This window comes from Alligator sinensis, unplaced genomic scaffold, assembly GCF_000455745.1.
Source record: "Alligator sinensis unplaced genomic scaffold, ASM45574v1 scaffold357_1, whole genome shotgun sequence".
NCBI classification, from domain to species: domain Eukaryota; kingdom Metazoa; phylum Chordata; order Crocodylia; family Alligatoridae; genus Alligator; species Alligator sinensis.
Window position 1 is genome coordinate 3,477,424 of NW_005841942.1, and position 23,845 is coordinate 3,501,268.

Below are 23,845 nucleotides of genomic sequence, written 5' to 3' on the forward strand. Positions count from 1 at the left end.
TGAAGAACGGATTAGTATATTAAAATTTTTTCCCGTTCCCCCTCCCCCGCTCCCTCTCTTTATTTTGCTATTGTATGGCCCTCTGTGTGTATAAAGGTGTAATGGGATCTAATACACAATTTACACAATTGCCTCTCCTGTCACGCTACACAGGAGGCGTGATTGTGGGATCCCATATTAGATCCCATTGCACTTTACTGTTGGAGCAGGGGAAGTCTGATCCCGGGCTCTCTCTGCACCAGCAAGAAACAAGCTCCTGTGTCTATGAGCCCCACACATCTCAGTTGAGGGTCTCCCAGCTGCAGGAGCACCTCATACACCCCCAGAGCTGGAGGATCACTGCTACAGTGATCTCTCCTCCCCAGAGGTGTGGGAAACCCTGCAATCCTCTGGCCTTGGGAATTTCCTGCACTCCTGGGGTGACGGATCACCCCTGCAGCAATCCTTTTGCTTTAGGGGTTTCAGCACCCTGGAGCCCTAGGGATCGTGGCAACCATGATCCCTAGGGCTTGGGGGTTTTATGCTGGGCATGGTGGATTCCTGTGGCTGAGAGCTCTATCAACTGACGAGGCTCCCAGCCGCAGGGCAGACAGTGCTACATGTGCAAATTAGAGCTCAGTAGCAACCAGCTAGAAAGTTAGTACACATATTTGAGGGCTAACTTTATAGCTGGCTGGAGCTTTTTATTGTGTGATAGGTAATTGCACAATTAAGTAGGTAATTGCACAATACCTGTGACACGTAGAGGGGATCTATGTAACAGATACCACAGTATTTAAGTGCCCAAGTTCCAAAGATGTGGTCATCAAAGCCCTACCTCCCAAAGCCTGAAGACTTTACACCAACTTAAGTTTTATTTGATGCAGTTCCCTGCTCACCTAAAAGTTCTGCTTCTGTCTTATTCTTGTCAGTGCTGTGCCTGTCACCATGGACATCTACCACTTCAGCTCTGCTAGAATCCTCAACCTTGACATTTCCCTGCTTTGCTTCTCTTGGGGTCTAGATCTGATAGGCATGTCCGCAACATATCTAATGTGTCCTTGTGGGATTGGGGGTGTACACAAAATAGAACAGTGCTTGGCTGTTTCCATTCAAAAACATGGTTCAGTTCTAGTTCTTCCACAGGCACCTCAGCTGCTTGTCAGTGTGTCTCTTCTCTTCCTACATTGGTTTGTGGGTCACATTGTCCCCTTTCTCCTGCTTCTTCTCTAGGCTGTGTGCCTACTCCCACTTGTCTTTCTCATGGTGTCTTCTCCATAAAATTAAGCCTGAAACTAAAATCTGCTCAGAAAATTTCAGCCCAAGTTAGTTTTGTGATGTTATGAACAGTTGAAAGTAGGATCTTACAGTGGGAAGTGTTAGTCTGCCTTAATAATAGGTACTGCCAACAGCTGTAGGCTGAAAGTAAACACCACTTTTTCTGATTTTTAATGCATCCTGCAGTAAATTTTGCTCTGTGATATTTTTAAATGTTTCATGCTCTGTGGAAATCAACATTAGTTCACCAAGAAACATGTTCCATGTGTATGTATCCATATACTTTGTGCACAAACTGAAATGATTGTATCTAGCTATACGTGTAAAGTTTACTTTACTTTTGCATTCTTTAAATGTAGGTATATCCTGCTCAGCTCATACTGCCTTGTCAGCACGTGAAAAGTGTCTGAAATTTTTACATCAGAAGCTTTGCAGAGTTGTTGAGCTTACAGAACATCAGAAGAATGAACTGAGGATTTATGACAGAATGAAGGAGAAGGAATTTGTATGGATTGATAATTTCGTAGGAATACGTCCGTTTTTCATACCAAGAGGCAAGACGTTTTTGGCAGGCATTGATGTCAAGTTTGTTTGTTGTTGGGTTGGTTGTTTTTTCGGTGGGCAGGGGAGGAGTTTAATGGCTTACCAAGTACTAACCCATAACAAAGGCACTATGACTATAATTTAGAAAGTGTTGTAAAATCTGTAAAAGCAACCTCTTGTCTTTTTATAAAATTAGTGCTAAGTATCCTCAAACATACCTAAATTTTTCACTTGTTTTTAGATGCATCTAGAAAGCAACCATTTTTTCAGTCATTTGTTTATTGCCTTCAGACTTATTTCAGTGCATCCCTTGATCATCAACTCATTTCAGTTTTGGGAAGCAATACTTTTATGCTTTTCACATTCAGATCACCCACTATCATCAGTCCTTGAGCAGAGCTTATTTACCTGTAGAGGCTGGAAAAGGCAATCCAATAGCCAGCCTGAGGAATCACTGGATGGTAGGGGTGGAAGCTGACTACAAGGGTCATTTGAGGTTCATCCTGCAAAATGTAGGATGAACTATTCCTAAACCATCCCAAATGTACCTTTTCTTGACAATCTCTAATCAACAAAATTTGTACGATTTCACTAGAGAATGTGTTCCATTGGCCTCCTGTTCTTACAGTTAAGAAGCTCTTTTGGTTTTGGTTTTCATTTTTGGTATTTTTTTTGTTCGTTTTTATCTGTTTTGAGATTAATCTAAATCTGCTTTCCTGTAGTTTAAATCCATTGCTTTGTTTGCTGCCCTCTGCAGTAGGTTAGATTATTTACTCATCCACCAATTCCCACAGACTTGATATGGCCTTTGGAAAAACCACTCACTGTCTCCAGACAGATTAGCTCAGAAAAAAGGATGGGATTTTTTTTTCATAGGAAATCAGTTTTACAGTCAATAAAGCCAAGGAAGTGACTCATCTCACAAAAATTAGAAATGCTCTTTTATTAGTGAAATTAGTGTGATATCCTGATGAGCTGATATCACACTAGTGATACAGAGTGATAGAAAGTGTGGAGCTTTCTGTTGGGCAACAAACTTGATGCTTTTTCCTGGTTGTGTGGAATAATAAAAGAAAAGAAAGTATATCCATGATAGGGCATGTAATTTCAACTTTTGCTCCACATACATGTGAAAAATGAACAAATTTTCCTATAACATGCGTTGCCACTCCTTTAAGGTTATACCTTCAAAAACCTGCCTCTTGTTTCCACCTGCAGCTAGGTGTAGGCTCAGAAGAGAATTGATCAGTTTGATTTTCATTCCCTTACCTCCATTGTGGTTTATTCCCATATCCAAACCCACTGTAGAGTCAATGTTCAGACATGAGCAGGTATGCAAACTTAAGCATAAGCAAGTAGCTTGTTCAGTTGAGACCCAACTGAAAATAAAGCCCCAGATATATCTGCTTGATCCGTTTTTTCTTAATGATAAATACTGGATATTTAAATGAGTTGCAGGTCTGTATTCTATCACTTGCTGTAATAGGGTGAAAAGTTAGTTGACAGACTGAAAACCTGGTCCTTAATACTCTATAATATTTCTGCTTGTAATTTTTTACATATTTTTTTTTTTCTTTCTCCACGTTTTAGGCCCTGGCCTTCAGAGGAACAGTGTTACAGATTACGCTTTAAATGCAGGAACTACAGCAATGAATGCACAAAGGGTGTTAAGAGCCTTGCATCTAAACAAACCTATTCTCCTGGAGGGGTCACCAGGTGTGGGCAAGACCAGTTTAGTCGCAGCACTGGCAAATGCTTCAGGAAATTGCCTTGTTCGAATCAACCTGTCTGAACAAACGGTAGAGTAGAATGTTATCACCCTAACTACATTTTTCAGTGTGTGTGTATAAAATAGTAGTTTCTACAAAAGTATCAATACTCGGATGCTGAGTTGTAAGTGTTGAGCTTCCATTATCAGTTTGAGATAAAACTAAGTAGGAGTAGGGTGCTAGAAAAGAACGGAGAGCTTCTGTTAGGAAAGTGCCATTTCTAGAAGCTGTATTATAGGCCAGTGATTCTCAGGGTGATGTGAGATCCTTTGAAGGGTGTTACCACAAGGTATAATGAGATAAATGAGATGATAAACTCAGGCTTGTGATCAGGCTCTTATTTGCCTGGATGCTCCCCCACTGCCATTGCCCACCCTATCAGCTAGAAGGGAAAAACTGTAATTTACCCAAATCTAAGACAAATTTGGATTTAAGATGATACCCACTCCCCACCCATGTATTATATTCCAGACATGGAAAATTATAAATGTGTTTTGATTTTCTATGTCTAGAATCTAGCTGTTGAAAGGACCTCTTAAATTCATCCCCCACCCCTACCACTGCTACAGGAAAAGCAGTGACTAGGGGACAAGCAGCCCCTTGTTCACATCATGCCACTTGCCCCACCTGCCTTGCCTGTCCCCGTGTTGTTTCCCCTGTCCCCACCCCATTGCTTACCTTTGCAGCTGGTCTGGCTCTATCTGTGTGGGGGCATGGAGCACTTGGCTAGGTCAGGTAGTAGTGATAGCTCTGGCTCCAGCTCCCACCCCACAGCCCAGGTCAGGGTTGGGATTGGAGCCACAGCAACTTCCCACTGCACTCTATGGTTTCCTTTCCCCATGCTCCCTCTGCAGTGTATGCCCCTTCCCTGTGCTCTGCATGTCCCTTATCCATGCTTTGCCCACCTCCCGTTCCCCCCAGCCCCATATGCCCTTTCTGCCATACTGCCCTCAGCACCCTTTCCTCCATGCTCCCTCTAGCACCACACACCCCTTCCCTGTGCTCCCTCTGTACTGTACCGCCGTCACCCCTGCTTCATGTGCCCCCTACCTGCTGCATGACTGATCCAGCCTGGCCCCTTCTGGAGGCACAGCAGCTGCTTGCTTGGCAGATGTAAGAGGAGGGCTTTTTGCCCAGTGCTGAATGAGGAGAAAAAAACCTTATCTTAGATTTGAGTAAATATGGTAGTTTTTGAAATGTGGTGCCACTCAATTCACAGCAGAAGTTATGGAGGGGTGGCTTAAGTCTAAAAGGGTCGACAAAGACTGTTCTAGATCAAATTGTGTGCACATCTTCATAGATTCTGAGTTTATCTTGGCTCCTGCTCAGTTGCTTGAAAGACTTAAAGGGAGTTTCTTTTCTTCTTTTTAGTGTGGACACCCACCACACTTACATGAGAACATTCTCAATTTACCCTGCTGGAATGTTGGAGTGGACACATTGTCACAAACCTGTCCACAGGGTATCCTCAAAGGCCCACGTTTTCCACCACTGTCCTGCTGCTTGTCCCAAGGAACAGACTAAGGTTTGACCTGGGATAACTCTTTATCCTTGCAACACTCAGCTCCACTGCCTTATACTAGGCCTGTGCAACGCTTCAGTCCCTGATTTGATTTGGCGGAGATTTGGTGGCCAAATCTCCAAATTTGAATCGAGTTGGGAGACCCTTTAATCTCTCTGAATTGAATCGGAACCCTCCGGATCAATTTGGAGAGATTCAAACTTAGACACAGCTTTAAATGTTTTTTCTACATACCTCAAGGTACCAGGTGGCTTGTGAACACTGAGCTGGTGGGGTGGATGGAGCATCGCACAGGTGTGTGGGGCGGGGGCTCCCCAGCATGCTCAGTAGCAGACCTGGAAGTGGACCAGCATTCCAGTCCACTTCTGGGCCCGCCAGGGAGTGAGCCCTCTTGGCTTGGCCACTGGTGCGTCCTGGGTCTGGGGGGGCACCTGGGGTCCCCCTGCAGCTGATCGCCAAGCTCCGGGTTCACTGCCGAGCGTGCGGGGGGCCCCCGAATGCTCCTGTGGGGGACACTCCATCTGCCTCAGCATTGCAGTGTTCACGAGCCATGCCTGGTACCTCGAGGTATGTAGAAAAAACATTTAAAGGTGTGTCTATGTCCGAATCACTGATTCTCTGAATCAGCATCTTCTCAAAGCAGGACCAGTCCCAACTAGATCATTCCAGCTGAGGCTTTGTCTGCCCAGGTCTTAACATCCTCTAAAGATGGAAATTCCACAACCTCTCTGGGTGCTTTACTGCTGTCCTGGTAAGAGGGGGTTTTTCCGTAATATCTAACCTAAACTTCCTTTGCTGCAACTTGAGACTCTTGCTCCTTGGTCTGTCGTCTGCCACCATGGAGAACAGTCTAGATCCATCCTCTTTGGAACCCCCCTTCAGGTAGTTGAAGGCTGCTATTAAATCCCTGCTCAGTCTTCTCTTCTCTAAACTAAATAAGCCTAGCTTCCTCAGCCTCTCCTCAGAAGTCATGTACCCCAGCCCACTAACCATTTGCTGAGGGATCTGGGACTCTTCAGCCTGAAAAAGAGAAGGCTGAGACAGGACTTGGTAGCAGCTTAGCGCTACATCAGGGGGATACATCAAGGGCTCTGTGAACAACTGTTCACCAGGGCACCCTTGGAGAAAACCAGGAGTAAAGGCCACAAACTCCTGGAAGACTGTTTCAGGCTCAACATTAGGAAAAACTTTTTCACAGTCAGTGTCCAGACTGCTCCCTTCAGAGGTGGTGCAATCGCCTACCCTGGAAATCTTCTTCAAGAGGAGACTGGACAGTTGGTCATCTTGCTGGGGTCATCTAACCACAGTTTTCTTTCCTGCCTGGTGCAGGGGGCTGGATCCCATGATATTCTGAGGTGCCTTCCAACCTTACAATCTATGAATCCTTTTCCTTAAATATGCATCCCTTGGTTCTTTTCACTATACCATATCCAAAATCACAAAGGTGCGTACAGATAGTGTAAATAAGCCATGCAGTGAGTGATAAAAGCAAAATGAATACATCATAACCTTAGCTTTTTGGTGAGACCACACATGCCATATCTGTAGAACAAACTCAAGAAAACATTCATGACACCCCACAAACACCCCAAAATGTGTTGGGGTATGATGCACAGGCTTTACTTAAGAGAAAATGCTGTTCTCCAATGTAAAGTTACCTCTGATAAACTATTTAAATTTACTTTGGAGAGCGCTACTCTGGTATATGTGTTGTGTGTCCCCTATCATTGTGAGTTTCATTCCAGGGTAGCTATTTGCTCAGGGCAAACTAACTCCCCTATTATCTAGTCATAGGGCCTACTGCCAGCAGCCAGCTTCACAGAGTTAATTTTCTCTCTTTGTTCCTCCAGGGTAAAAATGTTGAGTGAGTGACTCCAGAGTAAACATGTAATCTGTCTACACCCTTTGTTGAATGCACTAATGGGTAACTGGAAGCCAAACATAGAAAACTCAGAATATGTTTTATATGTCACAACTCTTAAAGTAAGGTTGGAATGTTGTTAACTTTAAAAATAAAGCAAGCCAAGGTCAGCAACAGGCTGTTAGGGATTTTGTGTAGTTTCACAGATCTTTGCTTTTTTTCCTCTATTTCCAAAGGACATAACAGACTTGTTTGGCACAGACTTGCCTGTAGAAGGTGGAAAGGGAGGAGAATTTGCTTGGCGAGATGGGCCTCTGCTTGCAGCATTGAAGGCCGGACACTGGATTGTGCTAGATGAGGTGAGTGCACATCTGGCATACAATCAATATAGAGCATTTAGAAGAAGAAAAACATGGTGATTTGTGGGCTTTTGTGCAAACTTTTCACAAGTGTCTAAATGACTTGGGAGCCCAAGGCTAAGTTTACGTTTGAAAGCTTGTTACCGTAGTTGTGCCTGTTAGGAGTGAAAAAAGTCACACCTCTAATCAGTATAGCTGTACAGCAGAATGCGGATGCAGTTATATTGATGAAAAACTCCTGCTGCATCTCCAAGTGGGATATACTGGTACAGCAGTACTTGAAAACCCTGTTAAGCATAGACAAAGCCCTACATTCTTGATAAAGGGCTTCAGAGATCTAGCCTACAGAGCCGTTGGTGCTGCCTGCAGGTGTTAGTATGGACCTGTACACTGCCTGCAGCACGTGCCAGATTGATTCAGGTCAGTGTATGGTGCTTCATGCGGTATAGAGGGTTGGTCAGTGGGCTTGATCTGACCTGTGGACTGGCACTGTGCTACTCATCCAGCAGTCTGTTTGGGACCCAGGACCACCCCAAATGGAAGAAGAGTCTGCTGCAGGGATCTCAGTACTTTGAAGTCTCATGACAACAACAGGAGATGGAAAAGTGGGAGCGGAAGCCAAATCAAGCATGTTGTGGACCAAATTGAGAAGCCAGTGCCACACACCCCACATGGAAACATGTCTGAGCTGCAGTAGAGTCAGTCAATCCCAGATAGGGCTATCAGCCATTTTCAGATACACAGATGAGACAGTCATGAAAGACAATCATCCTCAACTGTGAGGGATTGCTGAAGAAGACTCATCCAGGTTGAGTTTGGCACCCTTGTTCTCAATTCAGAAGTAATGTAGACTTTCAAAAGTTTTAAGTCCAATGACTTAAAATAGGACTCCCAAGCTCTGATAGTTATTTAAGATTTTGGATTCAAAGTTATTTAGGCACTTTGGAAAAGTTTATCCTTAAACTCTGAATGCAGTATTTTATTTTTTTAAAAATAGCAAAGATCAGGTTTCTCCTGGAGATCTTGAGTATAATTGTGCTGAGTATGAAGTCTTATATTCTCTGTTGTAAAACCGCCAGTTTAAAATACTTGTGTAACTTAAACATCTCTGTTAACTTTCATAGCTTAACAAAAATTTAACCTGCAGACTTAGGAGAAGCATAAAAATTAGCCCAAAAGAAACAATGAGTGCACGAAGGATAGATTTTTATAATGAAATGATGCTGTGATACCCTATTGACACCATGGTGGAAGAACTGAAATAGAAAAAGAAAAATTCTTAGTTACAGCTCCAGCTGCTGTCCTGCCATAATACAGAACAATGGCTGGAGATAGTTTCAGAAACTTTTTCTGAATGGGAACAGAGGATTAGAATCTTACCTTTGTATAAATTATAGCCTGTTAAAGTAGAGGTCATGGGAGGTGCTATTTTTATGGATATTATTATTTTTTTTTTTTTATTTCTTTTCTCAAATAGCTGAATCTGGCTTCCCAGTCTGTATTAGAAGGACTGAATGCCTGCTTTGACCATCGGGCAGAGATTTACATCCCAGAATTGGGGATGAGTTTTCATGTGCAACATAAGAAGACAAAGATCTTTGGATGCCAGAATCCATACCGACAGGGGGGTGGACGAAAGGGTTTGCCCAAATCTTTCCTCAATAGATTTACACAGGCAAGTCATCAGTTTATTTCAAGCTGTGCCACCATCCTGTTTTTATTTTTGTAATGATTTAAGCAATAATACACTGTGTTATCAATTTTATTAGGTATATGTTGATCCACTTTCAGCTGCAGATATGGAGTTCATTGGGAACACCCTGTTTCCTGCCATTGACAAAAATACCATTGCTAAAATGGTTGCCTTCAATAACAAGGTAAATATTTTGATTCATCTTTAAATCTGAATTAATGCCTGTGTTTATAGAATGCATGAAGGCAGAATGAGCGAATGAGAGGGCCTTTTAAAAACAAAAATATGTGTAGCTTAGAGAGATTTTGCAGAGAAGTTGGGAGAGACAAAATATATAAAGGAGGAAGTAGAACACAGATCAGGAAACTGGGAGGGGAAAGTCAGTAAATTCAGAAAGTAACAGAGGAAAGAGTATGCTATATTTCAGTGCAGGAAAACAAAGCAGACCAAGCATAGGAAAGGAAAAATGTCTAAGAAAGAAAAGATGTAATGACAACAGTCAGCCAAATGCCAGCAGGCATCATGTTACCATTATTCAGCATATGTATTTAGGTCTTTTTCATCACCTTTTTGCAGTTTGTCTAATGCTATTTGACATACACTAATATCATTGCTAGGTCAGACACTCATGGAATAGGTTAATCCTGCTAGAATTTGTTAAATATATTCAGTGATTTTCTCTGAAATCCACTTAGCCCTCAAAGTGATGACACCTGAAGAAAAAAAATCACAGTTACTTAGGTATGACAATTAAGGTAGGAGTGGGATAAAATACAACTTTTTGTGACCTTCAAATAGCAGGTCAGGTTTGAGCCATTTCCTTTAAGGTGGGAGGGGGCTAGTCAGCTTAGTTGTAAAGCTATTTGTCAAGTAAAAATTTTCAAAATGTGGGACCATTCTATTAAGCTTGTCAGCATTGTTCCCCAATTCCTGATTTCTTGGAAATAGGTTTTTACTGATTATATTTATACAGTTCATAGATGTTATAACTGGTTCTTAGAGACCAACTAAGAATCCTCCTCCCTTAATCCACCCTCCCCCAGCTTGGTGCTATGCAGAGCCGTAGGCATCTCTGTCTACAGACAGCAAAACACCATAGAGATACCACAGACCTAAGAATAGGAATAGTACATACAAGCCAAATGAACAGTATGATTTTATGTTAATGTTAATACAGTTCTATGATTAAGCTAAACCAAAAAAAAAAAAAAACCCACCTGAACATGTAAATGTTTTTTGATTGTATTGAGACAGTAGAAAGATCTTGATGTGCTGGTAGACAAAGAAGATAAAACCTCACCTCTTCTCTATCTTAAGTTTGGGAAAAAATGGGTTCTGGAAACTCAGAATTTAATTTGGCAGATACTAACTTTCACTGAGCATAGATTATCCTAGAACTGTTAAAGTAGAGTAAATAACCTGAGTTGTAAAGTTTCATGAGGGTATGCAGGGTATTTTCAACATATTTAGAGGTTGATTGATTGCAATCGAAGAGAAGACTTTAATAGATTCATCCTTTATGGTAAGAAATTCAGAGGTACTCAAAATACAAAATTCAGTATATTTTGAGGAAGGCCTGCAATAAAGTCTAATTTACGGTGCATCACTGCATAAGTGTGCCGATTTGGGGCTTCAGTACTATTTCTCTATATAAGCATCCAGAGCCATATATAATATGGTAACAGGTTTTTCCCCTAAATCTAAAGTCTGTTATAAATGTGCAAATTAATTTTAATTCAGGTGAGTCAAAGTAAATTTTGAAGACTTTTTAAAGCCCTCCAAAGAGCCATTAGGGTTACACTGGTAAACTAAAATCCGATTTCGGAACTACCAATGAAGCCATTTCCTAAGTGAGATCATGTTAGTTGTACAGGTGCTCCTCACTTAACGTCATCCCAGTTGATGTTGTTTCATTACTACGTCGCTGATCTATTAGAGATCATACTCGTTTAAAGTCGGGCAGTGTTCAGTTATAATGTTGTTTGACCGCCGCCTGCTAGTAGGTAACTACTATGAAGTAATTGGATTTGCTTAACCTTGTTTCGCTTAAAGTTGCATTTTTCAAGAACGTAACTACGACATTAAGCAAGGAGTATAGCTGTATCTGAGGAGACTAAGGGTAAGAAGCATGCCTAGTTTCTCAGCTGTATATTCCACCAAACTTAAATCTGTGGCAGTCACTGTAAGAAATTAGAAGTAGATGAACCATAATAGTGCTTGGAAAATGTTTTGAAAAATAATGCTTGGAAAAATATAACACCTTATAGCTGAGCCTCTGTAATGGTTTTGTCTGTTTACTTTAAATGGAAGTTCAACCACTATATGTTTTATCCATATTTAAAATTATAGAGATTTAGGTCCACTATGCCATTGCAAAGAGTGGACAGATGTGGTTACATTGGTTCAGCCAACAGTCTCTAGTGGCTTCTACGAAGTTACACTGAGCATGTGTATGGAAAAATAGTTGACTCGGAAAGCCAAGAAAGGTATTAAGAGAGAAACTAAAATGTGTTTTATCCTTTATGTAGAATATTGTACAGAGGGGTCTTGCTGAAATATCATTATTGGAGTCCAAAATAAAAAGAAAGAAAAAGATGAAAATGTCTAAGGTGTTAGGGAGTTGATATTTAGTAGGTAAGCCATCCTTCATGTTGGGCAGGCTGAATTTGATAGCAGCAGCCCCAAGCAACTCCTTGACAGTGGCAGCAGACTCTTAATGCCTTCCAGTGTCCTCTGCATTAGGTATGGGATGCCTATTGCCAGAAGCCCATAAGAAATGTTTTAAGATACATGTGCAAGTGGAATTAATTTTTTTTTTTTTTTTTTTTTTTTTTTTTTTTTTTTTTTACAACTGCTACTTTTTCTAGGTTGATCAAGAAGTCATGGTTGAAAAAAAATGGGGACAGAAAGGAGGACCCTGGGAATTTAACTTGCGTGATCTTTTCCGCTGGTGTCAGTTGATGCTTGTCGATCAGTCACCCGGATGTTACGATCCAGCCCAACATGTATTTTTGGTTTATGGTGAAAGAATGAGAACCAAAGAGGATAAAGAGAAGGTGAGCTATACATTTTCTTTCCCTGCCCCCTCACTGTTGTGCAATGTTCTTAAGAAAGCATGTATAAATGTAAAAATATTTTACAGCATAACTATAGTCGTTGCTGTAGCACAAAAAATAATGCAAAAGAAAAAAAAGAGAAAATGTGTCAATCATCCCCAACATGGGCCTCTTTCTACTTCCCTTTTTAAAATACCTATTGCTTTCGTAGCTGTTGGCACAAAAACATAGTAATGCACATACAAACCTAGATGAGTGCAGCAACAAAGAACTTGAGTGAGGTTTGGAGATGAACTGTTACATTTCAGTATTTCTGCAGTGTGTGTGTGTGTGTGGTTGTGGGGACAAAGGAGTCTCAGCTGAGGGATGGCTTGAAGGAGGAAGAGAGTGAGAGAACTAGTATTTAATAGGAGTTGTTTTATTTCTGCAGTTGAGCGAATGAAAATAATGCCATTAATTATTTGCAGCACTGCAGGATTCTATTTGTGCTCATTTGTTGCTGATCTTTCAGATGTTTAGTTTTTAATTTAAGTGTAGTTTGTATAATATCTCTCCTTTTCAATAGCTCATCACATCTCCTAGTTCTCCCTCCGTAGTGTTCTGTTGAATCTTACCCTGCCTTTCGTTCTACCATTCCTTAAGCCTGGAATAGGCTCCTTTTCTAGTTTGCCAACCAAACTCACTTCTTCAAGTCCCTTCTAAAACTTATTTATTTTGATTCCTGTCCATCTTTAAGACTCATCCTGCTTTTGTGTTGCCTAATTTGTTCATTTTTTGCAGTTTAAATGTATAATTGAATTGAAAATCAAACTCTAAATCTACATTATGTGCCAAATATAAGCAGTAACTTTTCCCTTAAGTTTCACTTTCCTTCCCTGCATCTGTGTTCTACATGCTGTATCAGAAGAGCACTTTATCAAATGTCATCTTTACCTGTTGTTGTTTCTGATCATGTCATGGAAGATAAAGTTTGCTAACTTAGCAAATACTTGTAGATTGTTGACACTCACAGTTATAGCTGCTGTACTTCATTGTTGGATTTCTGGACAATAAAGCAAAGCTCTTTTAGGATAATTCAGAGCAAATATTCCTTTAGAACGAGAAGATTATAACTTACATGTTGTAGAAACCTAGACTGATTAATCTCTTTTTTTCTTTATAATTTTTTTTCTCCCTGTTTAGGTCATTTCCATATTCAAGGAAACTTTTGGCCACAATTCTAGTCCATATGTAGGGACCAGACAGCTTCACATTACTCCTTATAATGTTCAGGTAAGATGAGAGAAGAAAAAAACATATCTTCTGATTTATCACCTTAAACGTGACATTCTTTTCTCCCTCTCTCACCGTGAGCCCACTGATGCATTTTTGTTAATTCTGTTTTAGATTGGGTATTCAGTTCTCTCCCGTGGCAACTCTGTTCCTCACCCTGGCAGAAATCTATCACTTCTTCATCATTCTCTGCAGTCCCTTGAATCCATAATGAAATGTGTACATATGAGCTGGATGGTAATATTGGTAGGTCCTGCAGCTGTCGGCAAGACCAGTCTCATTGAACTTCTGGCCCATCTGACAGGTCATCGATTAAAAATTTTGGGTATGAACAGTGCTATGGATACAACTGAACTCTTAGGTGCATTTGAGCAGGTAAATTATATTTTTGAGGTGGCCGCTATAAAATAATCAACCCAACTGGTTTTTAATCATTTAATAGAATCATCAGTACTATTATTAATATAGTAACTGCTGTTGCAGGTTGATATCATTCGGCCATGGCAATCCCTACTAGAGAAAGTGGAGAGTACTGTGAGTACGCTAATAAGGGATAGTCTGCTGCTTGCCGAAATCTGTGCAGATGATGCTGAAGTTGTGTTGCGAGCTTGGAGCAGCTTCGTCCTCAACTTCAAACCCAAATCCCTGGGTGATGGGAATAAAACTATAACAACTGAAGTAGTGAGCAAACTAGAGGGAATATTATCACTTATCCAGCGACTAAACAATAAAATAAACTCTTACTCCAAGGCAGGTATGTACAGAGGTGATTTGGAAGCAAAGTTCTGAAAACTGTGTTTCAGTGTGAAAGTTCCTGAAGCAAGTTGTATAGCTAAAGAAATGTTGAGAGTGTTGGGTTTTTTTATAAGTTTTTCCAGAAATCATTTTAAGATCAGTGCTATTACCTAAATCCATGTGTTTAACACAGTTGTTTATTTTTTTTAAAGCCTACGTTAACTAGGGTGTTTCCAAACTTAATGCCTTCTGCCAATTTATTATGGTTGTGCTCAGGAATCAGAATCAGGGCTTTACTCTGATGTTTATATTACAAATACAGAGTGAGGCAGTTCATGACCAAAGCTTAAAATCCCATGGCTCCTGGACTACAGTTTGCATGGCATGTGGGTAGACTCCTAAAATAAGAGCAGTTTCAGTAACTGAAGCCATTACTATAAGATTTTTTCTGTTCCAGAATTTTCACGACTGATGGAAGAATTTTGGCATTTCAAGCTGCAGCATGTTCAGTCTGTGGATGGTCGCAGTCACGGCACTTTTGAGTGGGTTGATGGAATGTTGGTTCAGGCCTTGCGGTCCGGTGACTGGCTTTTAATGGACAATGTTAACTTCTGCAAGTAAGAAATATGACGGTTCCACTTCTGTGGTGAACAGACCTCTCTCCCCACCTCCCCTGTTCATTTCTACTCCCCCTTACTCTTTTAAATATACTTTTCAAACTGGTAAATATCCATTCTGATAGCAATATGCCGTTGTAAGACTTCCTTTCTCATGTCCTTGCAACAAGGTATTTAGCATAATTTGCAGATTCATTAAAATCTGACAGGCCGTGCTGTGAGCGCTTCTGCTTTAGCCTCAAACTTGCAAACTCTGGGCTGTCAAATGTGCGCCTTAGCACCTGCCCAGTCTCCACTGTAAGGATAATTAAACAGCTAAAGGTGAAGAGGGGACTCTTCCTTCTAAAAATACTTAAAGTAGACGTGGTTTCTGTTATCGTTGTCTTCAGTTATCTCTTCAGCTCTTTATTTATGGTTCATTCCATTTTGATTTAATATGATTTACTTTGGTATGAAGGGAGGACTTGCAACTCACAGAAACTTTTTTCTTTAATACAGTCCTTCAGTCCTGGACCGCTTAAATGCTTTGCTTGAACCTGGAGGAATCCTTACCATGAGTGAGAGAGGTGTGATAGATGGCTCCACCCCTACAATAGCTCCTCATCCCAACTTCAGGTGCTCAGTTTCTGTACATTTGTGAAGCTGCTTTGTTTTTGCACTGACCTTGAGAGATGAATGATATTGACAGTAGGTAAGATTGTGTTATTCCAGGCAGACTTTCTTAGTTTCCCCTTGCACAGCATGGCCTGTCTTTGATGACCAGAGAAGAGAAAGCAGTGCTGGTTTAAGTGCCAGTTTAGGAATTGGGACCTCTGGGTTCAAATTGCTGCTCTTTCACAGACTCTGATAGTGACAGGCCATTTAGCATCTCTTTGCTTTGGATGATCCACCTGCATAATGGTTCCCTGTCTCTCAGGAGTGCTGTGAGGACAAACGCTTTAAAGGTTGTGATGTGCTCACATCCTATGGGATGGATAGGGAATCTGAGCACTAGAGATGAATAAGTATCTGGATAAGTATCCCTCGGTCAGGGTATTGTATGTTTAATGCTAAACAAAAAACAAAAAAAACAAAACAAACAAAAAAATATATATATATATTGGCACAGCCCTTGAGTAGTGTAACCCTTCTACTGGGCACCACTAGGCAACTGGGTACCATTCAGCTGGTTTCAAATTTTGGGATACCAGTACATTTTTGCTGTGGCTCGAGCCTCCATCCAGAATTCTGGGATCACTGAGTTTGGTTGGGGTGTTCCCCATAAACAAAACCTCCTCCTTGCAAGCAGTATAAACACAGAGGACAGATTTATTACAGAAAACAAAGGAAAACAGCAATTTAAAACACTGCCAACTACAAAGTACAGTTCCCTAATACAGTACAAAGTATAGTTTGCACCCCTTCTGGGGAGACTTCACCCATGCCCAGGTTGTCTGAGATGTGGGGGCTCACCCAAGGTTTAGTTCCAGGGGCCTATGCCCCTATGCCTGCTACTCAGCAAGAGAGTCCTATAAGCTGTTCCTTGGATTTCACGGACTCTTGGGGAGCTGCTAGTAAGCACAGGTCCTTCTGCAGTGCAAGGGGCCCCTCATTGCTTCCTGGGAATCTGTAGAGCAGCGATCTCCACTTGCATATGGCGGCTTTGGAGGGTGACCGCACCCCAAAATTCCTACTCTCAAATTCCACAGCTTCTGCTGGAGCAAAAACTTCCAAAGAACTCAAAAGAAGGGGAGCCAGGTCTATCTTGATTCCTGGGCCTGAACTGCAGATGAGCTCAGACACCCAGCTAGGCTAAGATGCAACAGGGACCAGGCTCCAAATCCTGACCCATGCTTTACCTGGCTCTAATCCTGGTTGTTTGCTCCAGGATACCCCTCAGCAAAGAGAGGACAAAGAAAGGGAGAGGAGAAGATTCCCAGACTCAGACTCTCTCACTCCCTTGTACTGAGAGTTCCCCTTCACCTTGTTTCTCCTTCTGGGGCCCTCCCTGAGATTCCCCTTAGCCCACCAGCTGCTTCTTCCTATGTACCTGGTGTGACATCACCCCAAGTATCAAATTAGGGGTCACCAGGCTTCTAGTTTTCTTCCTCTTAACCAATTAATTTGAAAAAAGAGCACTGCCCAGTTAGCCAGTTAGGGTAGGAGTCTGATTTCCCTGGCTTATGGGACAAGAAGCCAGGTTTCTTGCTTAGAGTAAACAGAAGGGTGGGTTTTAGACAAAAGATGTAAATAAATGAGCTTTCCTGCCTCTGTTCTAGCACGTTTCTCATCAGGTTAAGAAACAGACAAGATACAGCAGAGCAAATATGTATTAAAGCTGGTCATATTCAAGCTAAAACAATATTTTACAGCTGCATAAAATTAGAATACTTTGCAGTACAGAATGCTTATACATTTTGTGTGTGTGATATACAGTAGCATTTGTGGGTCATTTTCAAGGAGGGAATTTAAGCATTGCTGTACCTAATCCCTACATTTTTATATTTATTGAGACAATACTTTTGGTTCACTATTTCCTTGGCTTATTCCAACTGCAGATGTTGGAAAAGAAGATAAAATGTTTCTTTCGGGTGGCTGAGGTTCTTTAACATGTGTTCTATCATTTAAAACTATTTCTAAGCCTTCTGATGAGGAAAAGTCATCTCCCGCGTTAAAAGGAAAGGAGATGAACCAAAGAAACCGAAGTTGCAGCACTTTTTGAAGGGTGGAGAAACTAGTGCTGTATAAGACACTTCTATCAGGCCTCGACTATACTGTGTATGAGAATAAGCTACCCACACCTCTGCTCTAATTCAGTGTAGATAGGCCATAAGTCACCTTCTTTCTTTGCCAGATGCCCCCTTCTCCCCCCTCCCCGCTTGCGACAGGATCGGGAAATGAGTTTGAGAGGTGACATTTCCCTTGTAACAGGGTTCTTGGTTGTAGCTGTGCTGGTCTAAGGACATGGGTAGGCAAGCTTCTTTGGGTAGATGTGATATCTTTTATTAAACCAACTTAGTTATTGGAAAAAATTCTTCGCAAGCTTTTGGGAACAAGCACCCTTCTTCAGGCATAGGGAGACTCCCCATGCCTGAAAAAAGGGTGCTTGTGCCCAAAAGCTCGCAAAGAACTTTTTCTCCAACTACTGGGTTGGTCTAATAAAAGATATCGCACCTACCCAAAGAAGCTTGCCTAGTTCCCTTGTAAGACGCTGGGTGAAATCTGGGATCATGATTCAGTTCCTTTTAGCCAAGGTCTCTTTATTCACTTTATACTGACTGTTGCCTTAACAGCCATACCCAGGTATCTAATGGCACAATGCGAACCCAGGATTATCACAGTTGATTTTCTGTGGCTTCCAAGGTGTATTCAGCTCTGAGTAACCTTCCAATGCAAAAGTTCCTGTATTTAGACTAAGGAACCAGGGTTTGTGGTAGAGGTAACACCTTTTATTTGCCCAACTAGATTTTTTACAAAAAAAATTCTTTAATTGCAAGCTTTCAGGCACAAACACCCTTCATCAGGCATCAGAGAAAAGATTGTAAAAGTTATCCTGGGTAGAAATGAAAGTTCATATTTCGTAGGATTTCACAGAGGAGTCAATAGATGGAAAACTCCTCTGGGCAGGCAGTTCTTAGCTGGTAAGGTGTCTCAGCCCTCTTGTGAGGCTAGATTAGACTCTCTTGTGTGTTTAGACTAGAAATTTATAGTCTTATGCTACTATTTTAATTGGGCAGAACCTGAATCAGTGTAGTAAGTATAAATTACTTGTGACCCCAGAAAGATTTTCCTGTGTTCCTAGGTCTCCTTTATATGGAACTAGTTAGGCTTATTAATACCTTTTTCTAAATGGCAGAATAGACTAGGGTATTTTACATAATTAAGCCAAATAGTTTAAAGGGATTATAACTAACACTTTCTGAAATTCTGATGTACACTTACACAAATAAAACTCACCATGAGCTCACTGGGACAAAGGTCCTTCATAGTCCACCCTTTATGAAAGTGAGTTAAAGGGATGACTTTATACACAGTGGCACGCTGTATGAACAGTCATATCTTATGTTTTTAGTAGTCTCTTGTAACTGTTTAACAGGCTTTTCCTTTCAATGGATCCTATTCATGGGGAAATATCCAGAGCCATGAGGAATCGTGGGATAGAGATTTACATTCCAGGGGAGAGTGATTGGAATGTATTGGATCAGCTAGACCTGAAGTTATTGTTGCATGAATTGGGCTTAGTGGGAGATAGCATCTGTGATGCACTTCTGACAGTTCATTCAGAAACTAAAGAGATGATAGCAGGTAAGAAAAACTTTCTTCCTTTTTTGGTAATTAATACTTACCAGAGCAGTAAATATCTTGTCTGGCCCTTGGCCTGACTCTGAATATTAAGTCTGAAATATCTTTTAGTGTTACACACCCTATTAGAAACAAAGACAAGTCTCCAGTACAGTCAGGTTTAATCATAGAATCATAGAAAAGTAAGAACCTGCAGAGGTCATCTACTCCAACCCCCCACCAGACACAGGATCAGCCCTATCCAAACCATCCTATATAAATCCTTGTCTAACCTATTAGCAAAACTACACGGTCAACCCTGACACAAAACCCCGAGGAATAACAGTTGCTACAAGTAAAGCCAGAGGACAGCAGAGGTCAGTGTCCTGCTGCTGCTAAGGTTATTAAAATATGCTTGCAATACCCAAGGAAGAGAGCCATGCTCCGCTACAAGGGAAGGCAAAAATCCGTGCATATCTGACTATGGGGTAAAATCCATCCTGACCCTAAATATGGTTGTCAGCATGGATCTGACTGGAGGGCCAGGTCCCTTTAGCCAAGAACCTCTTGGTTTAAGTCCCAGCAGGAGCATTGGCATTCCCCAGTCAAAATCCCCAGGTTTGGGTGCAGCCAACATCCAGTGCTTCTGTGGAAGGTGAAAAAAAATGACACACAGAAACAGGAGGAGGAAAAAAAAATCCTTCTTAGCCCCATATGGCAACAAGTATAGTCCAAAAGCATGGGAAATATTCATAGTAGAACACAGGCATAGCTACTCTGAAATCATCTGTGACCAATGCCTGTCCAGCCTCCTCTTGAACACCTCCAATGCTGGAAATTCCACAGCTTCCCTAGGCGTCTGTTCCATTGCCCCACTGTTCTAAAAGTGAAGATTTTTTTCCGGATTTCCAATCTAAACCTGCTTTGCTGCAACCTTAAGCCTTGGGTTCATGTCCTGCTCTCTGCAGCAAGAGAGAAAAAGGTGCTTTCCATCTTCTTTATGGCAGCCCTTTAGCTATTTCTTTAATTTCTGCTTCTCAGTGACTGACCCTAGATCATAAAGCCAGAGAGAAGAGGTCCCCACCTGTTTGATATCTTTTGACATTTAATATGAGCTGCACTATGGTCCCCAGCTCAGGGGAGAGGGAGGCTTAAATTATTTTGTGTGAAAATTATACCCAAGAAGAAGACTTGCACAAAGTCATGGGTTTTTTTTACTGCCAGGCTCTGGAATGGACTCCCAAGTGAGGTGGTACTCTCTCCTACTGTGGGGGTCTTCAAGAGGAGGCTGGACAGATATTTGTCTGGGGTGATATGACCCCGGCACCCATTCCTGCCCGGGGCAGGGGGTCAGACCTGTTGATCTATTTAAGTTGCTTCCGACCCTAAGCACTATGATACTATGTGTACCACTCATGCCCAATGGCAAAACTTTCAGAAGTGGCTAGCATCTGGCACAGACTCCAGCTTGAATCTGATACGTGTCCTCTTGTACTAAAGTAAAGTTCTCCCACATACCATATCAGTAACACACCTGTCACATCAAGACATTCAACCAACTGATTTTGTAAGAGGGAACATAAGTATAATTTGGTAAAGAACCAGGCCCATTAACACTGTCTAGACAGAGATTTCTTCACGTAATTTTGAAAAACCCCTTGTACAGTTGACTCTTAGGAGGAGACATCTGAAAAAATCTGGAAATTTGACGTCTGTACTCAACTTACCACTTGATGTTTTGTCCTATGCAAGTCACTGAAAGAGCAGATTCAACTTAAATTCCAGTCAGTATTTTCCAGTCAGTATATGTATAACAATGATGTTATAAAGGTTTTTCTCCCTTATTGTTGTTTGAGATTTTGGCTATGTCCGTGCAGCTGAAGTGTCAATACTAACTATACACAAAGTGCTGTGCGATGCACTAAATATCTAAGGAAAATTTTAGACTTTTCTGATCTTTCAGGTAAAGTAATTTGGGGAGTAGTATCAGGTAAAAATTTTAACAGACAGAACAGACTTTTTAGATTGGCTTTTGCCTTCTATTGGCCTGTTTCCAACTTGTAAAATGAGGATGCTTGCTTACTGACCTAACAGGGATACAAAATATAATTAATTGCTGTTGGACCTTGGTTGCAAGCTAGTAAAAAAATGATGTGCTACTTAGGAGGTGAAGGTGTGGATAAAATAAAGCAGTCAGTAGGTTTTACAAAAATGGCTAGCTGATATTAATATTAAGACCTTTTCAGGTTCTGCATTGTCTTTGTCATCATTACTCCATGCTGCTACATTAATTGCACAACAGTTACATCGAGGCATTGGGTTAGCAAAGGCTTTCTACAGAGCATGTTGGGATGTTTATGTTGGCTCACAACAATCACAGATGAATCAAAAGGTAAATGTTTTGTACCTTCCTTAAAAATATTGCATTTCTTTCCAAACCTTCAACTATATCCATTTCAGGAAGCAGTGTTGGTGATCCTGAGACTGCCCTTTTGAAGGGTTTGGAGAACATTTACATTCCTAGAGTTACTGGCTCCAATTCTGAGCTGAATCTCACAACAGGGTGCAAGGTATTGTCTTCAGTGTTAAAGACAGGGTCTGGTCAATTCATATGTCTTAAGACTAAAAATCGAGGTTAGCTCTGGTTCAGATTGGAGAAAATGTAGGCTATCAGTTTGAAGTTTTTCTGGTAGGTTCCACCTTGAGATGAACAGATTTTATCCTAAACTCTCCAGAATTGTCGTGTGTGTCAGTTGTGGGCAAAATGTTTTCACACCTCAGATACAGATTTTGAAATGATTTGGGATCCTACGATGTGAAATCTATTGCAAAAACAGAATATTTTGGTTCTTAATTAAAAATCTTCCTAAGCAGTATCACCTTGAGGGCATATTCAGGGGCACAGTTCTCAATTGTATTATGGTCTTCTGTTTTCAGCTTGTGCTGGAATTGGTAATGAAGCATGTTTCAGCTCTGTCTTCGCATGAGACTTGGGGTGATTCCCTGCTCACAGTGGGCCTGTGGCCAGACTCTCTACCTACAGGTCTCTTTGCAGTTGAAGACTCTCTTCTTTCTACAGTCCAGAGCGATGGGCAGGTCCTAGCCTACTGTCTGAATAGATTGAACCTGAAAAACACCAGGTGGGTGAGAGACTCTATTTATTTGATTAAAATGCAAGCAGTAAACACCTAAGAGTACTATGGTATGGAATTGGACACACTAATGGCCAGTAGGTGGTATTAGTACTACGTTGCTCCATCAGGAGATGGGGCTAACATGTGATACCAAATCCTTGTTTGTTTATAAGTCTCTGCTGAGACTCAACATCAGAGTAGTTAACTAGGGCTCCACACACAAGTTTGAGTCCCTGTCTTGATTCGTATTGAAGGCTGTCCCCTTTCAACCCACCTAGAACTGTGTACCTGGTTATTCTGGGTGGGGAGTTTTTAAGATGAGCAGATAAGGGTGCTAGTCATATCCCTTGCTTGTGTTCCATTGGCTGTGGGAACTGGCATGTCTTAACCATGCTTGTCCATATGTTCCTCAGTTCTGATGAACCTTTCATTTTGATTTATGAAACTGATCTGCTGAATGCTTATTTTTATGCATTTCAGAGCACTGCCCCTTACTCTGGAAGATTTGCAAAAGGTCATGCAGTCTACCAATTCTGAGAATCTCAAATTCAGTGCTGTTGAGATGGATGCATGCTGGATGGATGAAATTGAGGTCCTTTCTGCTTCTGTTAAATTGTTCATAGAAAAGGCAGCTAATCAGGATTGGATGTTGAGAGTTAGGTGGCTTAATCACCTAACAAAAAATCTACCACAAGTGCTTGGTAAGTACCTTAATTATTTTACATACCTCAGACCAATCAAATTCTCTGCACTATTTTTACTTGCACAGCAGCAGTAAACATTACACAAGTAATTTTGTTCACGTATTACCTAGTGTAGGGATTCTCAACCAGGGTGGCATGAGATTCTTTCAAGGGTACAGCATAACATTAGCAGTATTAGGTTTACAAACATGATCCACAAGATAAACCCGGAAATTTCAAATAGAAAATTGTAGTTATGGTGTTTGAGTGTTTTTGCAACAGAAAAACTGCTCCGTTAACTTTCTATAGGCAAAAAAAAATAGTGAAAACTAAGAGGTGTCATTTTCCAAGGGATGCTTCAAGTCTATCCAGGAGTGCTTCAGATCTAAAAAGTTTGAGAATCACTGCCCTGTTGTTTCAGGGATGTAGGTTCTATTGTTAAAACATAATTACTTGAATAGCCAAGCAGCCCATGAAAAACTGGGGTTTTCTGGAGACTGATATCTGATTGCTCTGAATAATGGGTGATCTGAGAATGGTTCATATACTGAAGACCAAAAATCTCTAAATATTCCAAAGATCTGTTTAATAACTAGGATTGAAAATGTTTTCTGCAAATTAACTTTTGTTTTTTTACGACTTGAGTATTTAGCGCCAAGGAGGGATTAGCTCTTGCCTGCAGCAGCCACGAGATTGTGAAACCACTAAAATGTGTGTTCGGCCCCAGCTAGACTGAAAAAACATCCTACAGGACTTGCATACTTAGGTCTTGAAACTGTGCGCGAATATCCTTCCACCTGAAGGGAATGTTCAGAACTGAAGAACCTCAGTATTAACAAGACATCCTAGCTTATCAACACTATAATACTTTATAAAACTTGTATTTCATAGATTCATAGATGTTAGGGTCGGAAGGGACCTCAATAGATCATCAAGTCCGACCCCCTGCATAAGCAGGAAAGAGTGCTGGGTCTAGATGATCCCAGCTAAATACTCATCTAACCTCCTCTTGAAGACCCCCAGGGTAGGGGAGAGCACCACCTCCCTTGGGAGCCCGTTCCAGACCTTGGCCACTCTAACTGTG

At 41.2% G+C, this 23,845-nt stretch overlaps 1 protein-coding gene across 1 annotated transcript in view; it reads left to right on the forward strand.

Annotated features, from left to right (window-relative positions):
• MDN1 (midasin AAA ATPase 1) overlaps nt 1-23,845 on the forward strand; it is a 143,472-nt gene that overhangs the window by 47,830 nt on the left and 71,797 nt on the right. Inside the window, 15 exon segments of the mRNA XM_014518200.2 lie at nt 1,617-1,811; nt 3,391-3,599; nt 7,189-7,311; nt 8,789-8,986; nt 9,081-9,188; nt 11,872-12,060; nt 13,243-13,332; nt 13,447-13,707; nt 13,816-14,086; nt 14,525-14,684; nt 15,183-15,299; nt 18,760-18,968; nt 21,191-21,336; nt 21,882-22,084; nt 22,559-22,779. Coding sequence (XP_014373686.1) covers nt 1,617-1,811; nt 3,391-3,599; nt 7,189-7,311; nt 8,789-8,986; nt 9,081-9,188; nt 11,872-12,060; nt 13,243-13,332; nt 13,447-13,707; nt 13,816-14,086; nt 14,525-14,684; nt 15,183-15,299; nt 18,760-18,968; nt 21,191-21,336; nt 21,882-22,084; nt 22,559-22,779 — 2,700 coding nt within the window.